Source organism: Cryptomeria japonica, chromosome 3 (genome assembly GCF_030272615.1).
Source record: "Cryptomeria japonica chromosome 3, Sugi_1.0, whole genome shotgun sequence".
Classification (NCBI taxonomy): domain Eukaryota; kingdom Viridiplantae; phylum Streptophyta; class Pinopsida; order Cupressales; family Cupressaceae; genus Cryptomeria; species Cryptomeria japonica.
The window spans coordinates 355912748-355926586 of NC_081407.1; the positions used below are offsets into that span (position 1 = coordinate 355912748).

Consider the following 13839-nt stretch of genomic DNA (forward strand, 5'->3'; position numbering starts at 1 on the left):
ACTCCAATAGAAGACAATATTAATAGAAGTCGTGAGAATATGGAATGAATTGAGATATTAGAAGCATGTAATTAAATAAAAACACAAAGAGCAACACAATTGGTACGTTGGATTCAGAAAGTTTGGATTTAGTACCCTAAATTAAGTGCAATTTGTAGAGTAAAAATTGTAGGGTATTCAATTTCTGACTCACAATTTCTTGCTATGTTAACATTTCTTTTAATATTTAGCTGCTTCTCATAACCAATGGTATTTGGTCCCTCTGGTACCCTCTTGGTACTGTATGGGTTCAGTTTGGGTCTGCCAAAGGTTCCTTCCGGGCACCGTGGGAGGACCTTGGGTGAAACTGGGCTGAAATTGGATAAACTAAGGCAATCTAAGGGTTGCCCCAAAAAAGCAGAAAAAAAGCTTTTCGAAAAACATTTTTAATATTTATACACAAAAAAGTACCTGCATGCCTAATTTCGCCAGTAAGTGATAAATTTGTGAAAATGGCATGCATCAGGAAGTTTGTGTGGTTTCAAAGGCTTTAATTTACGTGCTGCCCCTCAACCCCATTAGTGGCATTGCCCCCAAACCCCCATGAGGGCTGCTGCCCCTTGACCCAATTGGGGTCTGCACTCCTAGACTTCCTCTAGTTATTTGGATCTCCTAGACCCCCATTAGTATGTTTTTCTGCCATACCACTATACCTGTACCACAACTGGTAACTTAGTTCATAACCTATGAACTTTTTAATGATATCAGATTTCCAAAATCCATAGTTTCATTGCTAATGCTATTCTTTCTGGATTAGACTGTGTGAGAATTTCTGAACTTTTTACTGTAGTACTTATCTACTATAACTTAAAGTACCTGTGGAGTCTCATTGACCTACTTTTTGCCATTTGTGGATGTTGATATAGTTTCATTCTTACTGTCATTTAAGTTAAATGGTCAGCTAGCTTCTAGTTGGATTTATCAATATGTTCATTGCTCAAAAATACCTCTCCTGCTCAACTTATAAAATGCTTCCAGGATTAATGTTTCTATGAGCATATCTAGTTGGCTCAAAGTGTTTAATATCACCATTTTGAATATGTTTTCTGGTAGGGTTAGCAGCAAGATTTCCTTGCTTTAACTTCAATAATAAGGGATATCTTGCAGGATAAAGATAGAATATAAAGTCAATGACAATATTCACCATTGTCGCATGATAATTTTAGAATTCTCTCAAGAAAATGGGGTGGAAGACATTATTAAAACAAGTCCATGTCTTAGACTATTCATTAATTATTATTTACAGTGCATGTATCATGACAAAGACTGGCTGATTCTAATGATAGTTTAATATAGATGGTAATAAGCCTGTGGGGAATACAGCTTAGCTAAAGACATTCTTTGTCAGTTCAATCTCATTCATATGAGATGTTAAAAAATTAATTATTATTGTTGATCTAATCATTTGGTGTGATTGTATTTTTATGTTAGAATTTCAAATCCTTATTTTTTAGGATTTTTAATTGTAGATTTCTTACCTTGCTTCTACTGTTTTTGCACTGTTATAGTCAGATACTGACCTCTACTTAAATATTTGCTTGATAGGATTTCGACTTCCTTGGAGATGCAGATGATACAGGTAACTTGGTCTGCTTGTGTCTTTGAGCACTTATATTTATTAAGAAGTAACTATTGGATAACGTGACGATCTTATGCATTCTTCAGAAATCAGCTCGCTTACAGTGCAATATTTTTGTTGACTGCGGGTTATTTGATGCTCGTGTCATTGCCATTTGTTATTTTTATTTAATTAGTTGTTTATTTCATCATAATGCCTAGAGTACATTAACTAAGTTCACAGAAACAGGGAATTCATAAGGTACCCCAATCAATTGGAAACATAAAATTTGTTGCATAACGTGACGATCTTACGTCTTCTCAGAGAACTAGGTTCCTCACTGTACTTTTGTTTTGTTCACTGTGGGTCACTCAATTCTCATGTCATTGCCATTTGTTATTTTTGTTTATTGTCTTAGTCCTTAATTGTTCAATGTATAATGTCAAGAGTACATGAATAAAGTTCTCATAAACAAATAATTTGTAGTTATGGAGGGCACATGGACCTCAAAAACTTTATCATCACCCCTCGACAAGTAATTTTTCTGTGCACTGCTTGCATCATCTTACTCCTCTTTGAAGTCCTATGTGATTTAAGAAACATTACTCCTTGTACATTATTATCTTAATGAAAGATATGAAGACAATGTCATTCTGACATTAGTAAAGAATTCTCACTGCTGAATACTTCCAATCATCTCATATTTATTGGAGATTTATGTCAACCTACAATTTCCTTCATCCAAAATAAACATGCTTAGCTTCTCTTAACTAGGGAGCATGCATCCTTCATCTTTATTATGAACTTCGCTGATTGTCTTGTTTCAAGGAAGAGGATGTGAGGGAAGGGCACTGTCAAATGTTGAAATTTATCATATATAAGAAGCAACCACGGGTTTAAAACTTGGACTCATGAAAATTTGGCAGTCCAAAATTTTGACTCACAAACAAGACTTGGGAAAGAAAACTATATAATCAAACAAAGAAACTTAAATTAATGTATGAGACACACAGAGAATGAATTTAGAGAACACATAAGTCTATTTTGACTATCAGTTTGTTATAATTAAAAGATTATATGTCGTAAATTCATAATACATATGAATCTTGATTATGCTTAAAATCAAAAAATTTCAGAAGTACTGTTTACCCTCTCGGGTGATAACTTAAGACATAAAGCACGTAATGCAGAATAATAACGCCATAGATATCAGACAAGTATAAGAGAGATTATTCCCTTCCTAATTGTTTTTGTCCACAAGTTACATTCGGAAGTATATAAAGATGCCGAGGGGGTGCGAGCGCCAACCGTCGCACCGCAACTGCCACCCCTCGGTTGCCAACTAACCAACACAATTACAACTTAATTAACTAGTTTTATTTCCGTGTACAATATTGCCGCCAACAAGTACAACAGCCAGCTATAACAATCAATCTACTACTTTCTCTTCTGCTTCCTAGTACTACTATTATCTGGTCTTGAACTAGAAGATAAATTAGAATCAGGAGTGAATGATTTCTCAGGCATCTCTTCCTACGATACCTCTGCTGTTGTTGCTTCTCTTTCCAATTCAGCAAGATCTTTCTTACTGAACATTGCTTCTGCATCTTTGACAGTCAAATCTGGATATGGATCGATGCCATTCAAGTTGATGGCATCATAAGAAAGACCTACTGTCTTTTTCATTTGAAGGTGAACGTTGTATTGGATGAAGACTAACTATAGAGGCGCTTTAAGGTTAACTTGTTTTCTTCCTTGGTTTGAATGTTATCAAATAGGCCCAAGTTGTGCTCATACTCAAGAGCACCATATAGTTGCAACAGAACACAAATAACAAATCTCTGAAGATTTGGTGTTCTAGGACCATAATTCTCCTGTTGCAAATCTACAGATATAACATTAAAAAGAATATTATTAAGTGAAATTAATATTAAAATTGCATTTATCAAAAAGTGTATAATTAAAACCTGAAGTAATAATTTTTTAAACGTGGTTGGTGGATTTCTCTTATTCAAATGCATAAAGGTGTAAAAAAGAGCCTCCCTTCTGCACCCTTGTAGATTTCCAACTCATCTTTAATTATTTCTTTAAGGCCTTCATCTAATGTCATCTTCTCTAGGCATGTAGTAAGGGTCACAATTTCCTCCCCACTGGCCTTAAAGTGTAAAAATAGCCTCCTCTTTGCACCCTTGTAGATTTTCAAACCATCTATAATTATTTCTTTAAAGCTTTCGTCTTGTGTCATCCTCTCAATGCATGTAATAAGGGTCGCCATTACCTCCTCATCAGTCTTAAAGTTATCAAAGATGTAATTTGTTTTGGTTCAGGCAGTATGCTATGACATGTATTGGCTAATGGATCTGGTTTGTCTATCTATGATCAATGATGTGCCTAAAGGTTTAATATTTCCTTTTATTTTCCACCATAATATTGTTAAATAACCTGATTGATTCTATACATGGCTTCATAGAGATAACGCATTGACATGCTATCCCCATCAACCAAACATAAGACCTTGATGAATTTTCCTGTCACCAAAAAAGTTAAAACTATAAATAAATCAATAGAAAATTAAAAACAATAACTTAACAAAATTCAGTCTAAAACTTAAGTCTTTAACTTACCTTGAGTATCTCCTTTGCATGTTTGCTGATCACTGCATTGAAAATCCTCCCTACAGCCTTCTTGCTTTATGTTTCTATTTAGAATATAGATAGTCTAACCAAGCATTGCTCACAAACATCTACTTCAAATAAGGTTTTGCTGATGGCTTGCTACAATGCTCTGCAAAGTAATGTTTGTGGTAAATCATGTCGTCCCCGATTGAGCAAACTCCTTTTCTTTCATGTGCTCTCTCATCAAATTAAGGACCCACATATGGATGTTGATAAATTTGGTTATGTCTTTGGCATCTTCAACCACACTTTTGATTCATTCAATCTTGCTAGTGTCACAAGTATTAAATCCTAGCAATTGGCAACACAAGGGATTCACCAAATTCAGGGATGCCTCTGTTGAATAAGTCTTCTTTCAGCAACATATGATGCTGTATTGTTTGTGAAATCTGGACGGCACCCTGCCCCTAATCTCCTAGATAACCCCATCCAATATATTGCAAAATGTCAGTTTTCTTTAGCTCATGTGAGGCATCTATGGATTCCTAGAACACCAATATGCCATTCAAAACTTCTAAAAAGTTTTTCAAATTTGATTTTGCCACCTGTCAATGCATTTAATAGAATGCCGCTACCCCTTTTCTGCCATACTTTCTTCATATCATGTATCACAAACCGTGTAGTTTTCACAGTTAGTTCTAGCATTGGGCTACTAAAATTATGCAAGGTTAAAACCATAAACTTTGCACGCCCAACTATTTATGCATTACAAGTCCATTCCAACTTGACCTATTTACCATGTTGAATGCTATATGAACTATTTGTCTCAAAAAAGTTGCAGCTACCATCCTCACCACATTGTGTTTTTCTCGGCTCCAAGCAATACCTTTAAGTGAAGGTTTTGTGCTTGGGCCATTGTGATAAATGGAAAATTTAAGTGGAGTGTTTAGATGGCTAGAACATCCCAGAGGGGAGGAATGTTGAATTTGTGGGCCAAGAAAAGAATCTCTAGATGTTGAATTAGGGGTGGTTCTGAAATTCATCTTTGTCACAATGTTTTTCTTGTCCTCCTCCTTTCAGTTTACTTCTCATAAGTAGAAGGTAGCGCATTCATTTCTCTTTTCACTTCCTTATGCTTTTGGCTACATGACTTCCAGACTAAGAATTCAAGGTGCCATTTTAATTGATTGATATTCATACTCATGCTAAATCTGCAATAATTACAGCTTACCTTCACGTTCATTTCATTTGGTGTGCATGCTTTCATGCAGGGTCTATTCCATCACAACCTTGCATTGCACAGTATAGATTATGGATTTTGAGCTAAAATCAGCAACACAACAGCAAGATTTTCATTTAATGGAAGTCTGGTGAGAACATTTTGTGTTTTGAATCAATGGAAGCAACCTGCCTATGGAAGCATCACATTGCATCCTAACACTCACATAAAATATATTCACAAGAGGTCGTGGGACAACAAAATAAAAGGTGGCTTCCTTTAATCATAAATTTGTGGAGCAGAGAAGCTTTCGACATGTTCGTATTTTATGAAATCCCACACTGTAACTTTTGAACATGAATAGCTTCTATAACTCTCAAGATGTCTTATCCATTGAATGTCCATGCCCTTCCTACCTCCTAATCAGCAGCCAACAGTTATTTCAATCAGGAATATCAGCTCCCAATATCAAAGACTATTTGGATACAGGTAGCCTTTTAGACAAGACCATAGCTTCCTCTCAGATCTCCGTTCCCCAAAGTCCAAACCAGACCTTCAGAAAGATTGTCTCAAATGAATTTACCAAAATCTGCAAAGAGAAATTTGTTATCACTTCAGCTGCTATCACGTGTACACAACCATCTCAAGGCCTAAATTGCTAATAATAAAGGAAAATGGTTGCTACATAGGCTGTAAAATCTCCCCCCAAATGTCTCATTTCCCATGGATGAAATGGCAATTAGGTTACGAGTTCTCAAGAAAAAAGCCGTGATTTGCAGATTTTTAGGTGTTGATTTGAAAATTAACAAGGATAGTCCTCTTAACAGTTCTTCAACTACAGATTTTACAGAGTAGCACACAAAATGCTCCGATTCAAGATGTAAATCATTATTAGGGTACTAAAACACCAACTTACTCCATAGGAATGTCCAACGTACACATACAAAATGATAGAAAAGTATTAAGAATAATATGGAAACAAGCAAAACATGACTGAAAATATCTAATATCGAGGAGATATACTTAATTGAAATTTCACCAAGAGTGAACTTTGTAATGTCCCCACTTTGGAATAGAATTTAATAATAGACAATAATAATGATATTAAAATAGAAAAGAAAAAAATATTATTTAAATTAAAAATTAAAAATATAAAATAATATAATTAAAATTTAATTGAGTTAATGAATGGTCAAAAGACATGGAAGGAAAAGTTGTGACTCCCTTAAATATGGGATATAAAATGGAGAAGAGAACCTCATTTTGAGAAGGGAAAATTTGGGAATCAGAAGTGCAGATCTGATTGTGAAAGGTTGTGTCCCTTTCAAAGGGCAGAAGTAATGAAGAGTTGCACTCCTTCAAAAGGTGCTAATGGTGAAAGGGTGTGTCTCTTGCCAAAGGTCATCCATAATGAAGAGGTGTGACTTCTCCCTCACAATGAGAGATATAAAGGAAAGGAATCAAAAGCATCTAGTGACATGATCATCGATCAGATCAGATCAGAACTATTATTAAGTTACAGGTATTGGCAGCCTCCTAGTAGGGGACATTACAGTGGTATTAGAGCAATGATCCTGCCATCCTGCAGGGTAAACAATCTAAAGATGAATCAATGAATCATTCTAGTTAAGGAAAAAGAATCTAACAATATGTGTATTCACATGTATGCTTTGTGTTTGCAGATATCCATGTATGCTTCATGTTTTCAAGTGTATGCTCCATGTTTGATTCATATTTGATGTGTTTGTTTGCTCCATTGGTGTCTATGATTACTATAGACTTATTTATTCAAGAACATTGTATTTGAGGTCATAGATGTGTGTCATGCTTCTAATCATAAGTTCTTAACATTAAGTGATATCTATGATATTGTGCAAACCATTTCAGAAGTGACGCGAGTCAAGGATGAGAGAAAACTTGTCTTAAAATTTCATAATTATGAAATGTATATGTAATTCATATTATCATTTGTATGAAGAATACCCTATGATGCATATGTTGAGCAAATTGCCATGTTAGTAATATAAGGAAGTACAAGAAGGGAGAACGGTGATGAGGTCATCCTCTAGGTAACCACCTCATGGTAGTTGACTGATGGTCCCATGAGGCCAAGGGGATGTAGACAGAGTCCACCGCTCTTGGACTTATAGAGGAAGGACGTTCAGGGCACCCTATTGTATCTTTCCAAACTCTATCATGGTTGATTGCTGAGGGAATTTCAATCACGAGAAAGATAAGGATGGAAGTGATGAAGGAGAACGGTGATAGGATATCTCACTACGTAGACCACCTCATGGTAGTTTTTGACCGGTGGTCCCATGAGGCCAAGAGGGCTTTGGCTTTCACTCCACTCTTGGGTCTAGGATAGAGGATCTCTTGGACACCTTATCGTTCCTCCTTACTACCACTCTCTTATGGTTGAGTTCCGATAAGGAATTAGATATAACTATGGCTTAGTTAATGTTCTTGACCCTAGGTATGGAGAATTTATGTTTAATATCCTTTTTAGAAGATTTATATTATGGTTTATATACATTTCAATGGTTTCCTAACCTATTGCAGGATCCCAATCAGGTACACATCTTGTTCCATTTGTAGTTTTACATAAAATGGTGATTTAGGGCAAGAACTAGGGTTTTTATAAAAAAAGTAGCCAAAAATTGGGGGTCCTCGAAACCCTTTCCGTTCGAGCCTTTCGCATTTATGATGAAGACCACTTAAATCTTGAGTTGACTCATTTTCGAAAAGTCTTCAAATTAAATGGGTACTCAAGTAAACAAATCTCTAGAGCTTTCCACCAAGCTAAGTTGTGGTTCCTCTCCAACTCCAAACCCGTCCAAATTCCCTTAACCCCCTTCTGGATCACTTCCCTACATCGAAGGCTTCTCCCATAAAATCAATAAGATCCTTCTAAAGAAAGGTATTCGATGTGCTTTCAAGCCCCTCACCACTTTGCATAATCACTTACTCTCTCTCAAAGACCCTAGAGACATCTTCCTAGACTCTGGTGTCTATAAGATCACTTGCTCTTGTGGCATACCTTATATAGGAGAAACGAGTCGCTACTTCAATATTAGAATCAAAGAGCATTGTGCAGACATTGGACATGACCGTGTCTCTAAGTCAGCCCTTGCCAAACACTCCTCTTCGACCAAACACCACATCTGCTTGGAAAACATTCAAATCTTATCCAAAGAAGAGGACTTTGTCAAGAGAAAGCTCAAGGAAGCCATTGCTATTAGTAACCATCCCACTAACCTCAAACGCGATGAAGGTTGGAGTCTCAGTCCCAGTTGGCAACCTCATCTATCCAACCTCACACATTCTTGCTCCGTACCTTGAGACCCCGCAACCCCCTTCTCTCCCACCCCTTTCCCCCTTTTTGGCTTTTCTACCCCCTTTTCTTCCCTCTCCTCTCATCTTCCCCTGTGCCTCCATGATCTTTAGGTCTTTTGGCTTTTCTAGCTTAGTCTTACTTTTTTCATCCGATTTGCTCTCCTTCCCCCATTTGACTTTCTTTGTCTCCTTGCCCTTTCTTTTGTTCTTTCTCCTTTTCGAGCTTCTTTGTTTTTTATATTCTAGTCCTCCTTTTATTTTTCTTTTATTATAATTTTCATTGTATTCTTAATCTTATAATAATAATAATATGACTATTATTATCATTATCATTATTATTATTATTATCATTATAGTTTATAACAATAACATCAACAACAATAATAATATTATTTAATGATATCATTAAATAATATAATTTAATTTTATTATTGTTAATGTTATTATTTGTTATTTCCATATTAATGATAATAATAATATTATTATTAATATTAATATCATCATCATTATTATTATTTTTTGTTATTTCCATGAAATGATGATGATAATAATAATAATAATAATAATAACAATATTATTATTAATTTCCTTATTTTTTTATTATTAGTATTATAATTATCATTCTCTTTCTCTCTTGTTTATTGTTCTCTCTTTTTTATTTCTTTCCTTTTGTAAGTTCTCTCTTTTGGCTTTCTCTCTTTGTTTCATTTTATTTTCTTTTCTCTTTCTCTCTTTTTATTCAACTTTATTTTCCTTATTTTCTTCTTTTATTTTATCTTTTCTCTATTTTATCTAGCTTTGAACTTCGTGCCTCCTACCCCCCCCCTCTCCTCATTTTTAACCTTGGCCTGGTCTGCAACTTATCATTTCATTTTCTTAGCTCTCTAGAATCCTGATGATGGATTGTGGAGTGTGATCCGAAACGTTCCAGAAAGTTTAAGATTACACATTATGGATTGTGGAAATATGATATCATTAATTCTATGAGTGTTTCAAAAGCCATTTCGTATTGGGAATCATTTTGAACATTCCATGATCATTGCTTGAGGACAAGCAATCTTGAGTGGGGTGGACTGATAACCCCACTCTGGAATAGAATTTAATAATAAATAATAATAATGATATTAAAATAGAAAAGAATAAAAATAAAATTTAAATTAAAATATAATATATTATAATCAAAATTAAATTTAGTTAATGAATGGTCAAAAGACATGGAAGGAAAAGTTGCGACTCCCTCAAACATGGGATATGAAAGGGAGAAGAGAACCTCATTTTGAGAAGGGGAAATTTGGGAATCAGAAGTGCAAATCTGATTTAAATAAGAAGTGCAGATCTGATTGTGAAAGGTTGTGTCCCTTTCAAAGGGCAGAAGTAATGAAGAGTTGCACTCCTTCAAAGGGTGCTAATGGTGAAAGGGTGTGTCTGTTGCCAAAGGGCATCCATAATGAAGAGGTGTGACTTCGCCCTCACATTGAGAGATATAAAGTAAAGGAATCAAAAGCATCCAGTGACATGATCATTGAACAGATCAGATCAGAACTTGTAATGTCCCTACTAGTTAGAGATTACTGTCCTGCAAAACAGATTGTTAGAATGCAACATATAAATATATATATAAACCATTTTTAATTTGCAATCTATCTTTAATACTTAATTAACATGATCATAATTTTCATCTAATAAAAAGGATACGAATGCCATACGAAAGTATGTCCTTAGGTGGCCGTGAAGCTCGCCTTCTTGGAACCCCTTGGTTCCAAGCCCTTCAGGAAATTGAAGATGAGTTCGAATCCTGTCTTGGGTGTAACCTCTTACACCCAAGCCATCCAAGGAAGACCCTTGTCTATTCCTTGCCTTGGGTGATGCCTCCATCATCCAAGTCCTCAGAGGGGACCGACCAGATCCGTCTCTTCTTGGTTGAATTTAATCAACCAAGCCATACATATGCATATCAGTTTTCAGTATATATACTGCCCTAGGAATTATCATAATCCCTCTCTTAGACTATAAGGGGAGTTTCCTCCCTATAGCCTCCAACATGTATTTCACATTTATAATACATTTTTGCATTTTATTACTATTTTCCATTTCATAATCCACATTTACATATTCCTGATTTAACATGTATTCCCTAACATATATACATAAAAATGTCCATTAACCAATATTCACATTTATTTCTTTAACATATATTCCTACTATTCATTGATACGTATTTATTATTCATGTTCATACATATTAATTAACACCTAAGAACCTTTCCTTAACATGTGTATTCAGATGTTCATTATTTATATTAATATATATATTAACTATTCATTATATTCATTAATATATATATTAAATATTATTATTTATATCTATTTACACCTACATTCCGTGACACCTCTTACCTGTCTGCACCCGCAGTCTGGTCTCCAATCTGCAGTTCCTGCGTCGTCTCCCTTGCCTTTCCTCCCCCTATCCTCAAGGAGAATCACACAAGATACCACAAGGTATTACAGACTATATCATATAATATACTTAATTGTCATATAGACAGTTATTTATTAACTGTCATTATGACATTATTATATTATATCCCATTAATAACATTATATTATGTTATCTGCATTATGTAATAACATTATTATATTACATTACATATTTATGTAATATTATTATTATATTATATTACAGTCTGATATTTTATTACCAGCATTATTAACTGTCATTATGACATTATTATATTATATCCCATTAATAACATTATATTATGTTATCTGCATTATGTAATAACATTATTATATTACATTACATATTTATGTAATATTATTATTATATTATATTACAGTCTGATATTTTATTACCAGCATTATGCTATATTGACATCATTATATTATATTATATTACAGTATATTATATTATTACAGTATTAATAATATTGAATAGTGCCACATCATATTAGTATTACTTTATTCCTTAAGGCCAGCGAACTTCTTGTATGTGTCTCCTTAATTTTTAAGTGCTATTCTTTTTAACTATTCTCCCTATGCTGTGTGATGACTGTTATTAGTCAGGCTTATTTGCTTACTATTCCCCCCGTATTTTTTTCCTTTCTCTCATCATGACTTATATTATATATCTTGTCTTATGACGAGACACGCCTCTTTATCGAGCCTTTTGACTACCTATTAATCGTGCCTTTTTGTTGTTTAATATTTGCTATCTTTTTAGTAGTAATCGCTACCCCTTACTAATAGAGATCACTCTAATCTTAATGTTAATTCATTGCCTGTCTTAAAGATAATTGCTGTTGCATTATTTCCTTTAAACGTATGAAACCTCCTCTAATTGAGCAGCCACGTAACCACATTCTTTAGATTTCTTTTAATAACTTTAAGTCACTGATTTGAGGGAATCATGTATCTTCCTTAATATAGAGCTAATAATGTATAATATTATTAATTTAAAATTGTTAATAAATAAATAAATAATAAATAAGTAATAAATAATATTATAAGTAATAAACATAATATGTAAATTATGTTTATAATATTACTAATTTAATAAACAAATAAATAATAAATAATTCGTTGGTAATTATTATATTAATTAATAATAATTATTTCTTCATTTCATATGTATATATAACGGTTAAGGAGGGGACATGACAGAACTATTATTAAGTTACAGGAATTGGCAGCCTCCTAGTAGGGGACATTACAAGCTTCTCTGGCTTCTCAATCACTATATTTTTGTCGGTTGCAAGTATAAGAATGTCTCTAGGACAAGATATGAGCTTATGCCACTCAAGTTTTAGGCTCTTTGTACATATTTTGCTTGCAACACAATGAAAACCCTGATCTACAACGTTTTATTCAAAAAATATGAGGAATCAATTGTGTACCAGCCTTTGCCCAATGTATTACACTTGCTTTTTTAATCTCCATGCTTGTAAACAGGCATTTTCCATTGAATAGTCATAGAGAAGTGGAACAGTCATTTACTTGAGTCATTACCTTGTCCCTGGAGATAAAATGATGATGATGCCAGTTCCTACAAATTGGTGGTTATGTAATCATTGGGAGTGAAAACAAAATTGCTAGGCTGGTCAATCAATTGTTGAGGTGGGTATGCAATTGCCTTGAAAGATCCCCAATCCACGCTGCCCTGATTTTTCTGAATTTACCAACTTGTTGATTGAAGAATTTTATGAGTGTTTTGACAGTTTTTGATGAGTTCAATTCTTAAAAGGTATTAACTTGTAATCACCACTTCCACCTGCTCTAAAATTCTAAGAATGAAAGAAAACAAGCTAAACAGTTTGAAAACACAAAATTAACATGGAGAAACCCTTAACAGGTGGAAATTTCAGCAAGAGTGAGTTGCTTCAGTCCCTTCAATCACTATACTTCAGTCAAGTACGTGTATAAGAATGTCTCTGGGACAAGATTTGAGTTCATGGCACTCAACAACTGAGCTATGCATACATACTTACCTGCAACTCTGTGAAATCCTTTCTTTATAGCCTTTTGTTTGAAAAATGTGAATCTGTTGTTTGAAAAATGTGAATGTAATATGAAGGCCATGATGTATCAGAGGGATTTTAAAATATTCCAAGCGATAAGAGTTAAAAACTTATATAGTTTTAATGGAAGATAAAGATATAGAAAATACAGTATATGGAAGATTGTTATTTGTGTAATTGTTATCTAAGTAGATAAATTGAAATTTTACCAAGTAGTGATTGGATTTTATGTAACATAAAATAGAAGAAAATGCAGTGAAATAACCATAATCAACATAAAATGTATGCTACAAAAAGGAGTTGCTTCCAAATCATTTTAATGTTGAAATTGCTAGCTCATGTAGTGTGCCTATTAGATTGTTCTCTACGACTTGGTTTCCAGTATGAAACTGATTGAAAATTTGATCCCAAAATGTTTAAAATCTAGCAACCACTACAAGTGTTTCACAAAGATCATTTCAGTACTGCTTGTGAGCTATGTCATCGGTTTACCCCCTGGACCTGCAAACTGAACTTGCGAATCAGAATCCAAACTGGCACTAGGATCAGTAACTTAGAT

General features: G+C 34.1%; 1 protein-coding gene across 1 annotated transcript in view; it reads left to right on the forward strand.

The window, feature by feature from the left end:
- The window catches only part of LOC131080002 (uncharacterized), a 132381-nt gene that overhangs the window by 81376 nt on the left and 37166 nt on the right, over nucleotides 1–13839 (forward strand). The window contains exon 10 of the mRNA XM_058018052.2: nucleotides 1585–1618. Coding sequence (XP_057874035.2) covers nucleotides 1585–1618 — 34 coding nt within the window. The remainder of the gene's footprint in view (nucleotides 1–1584; nucleotides 1619–13839) is intronic.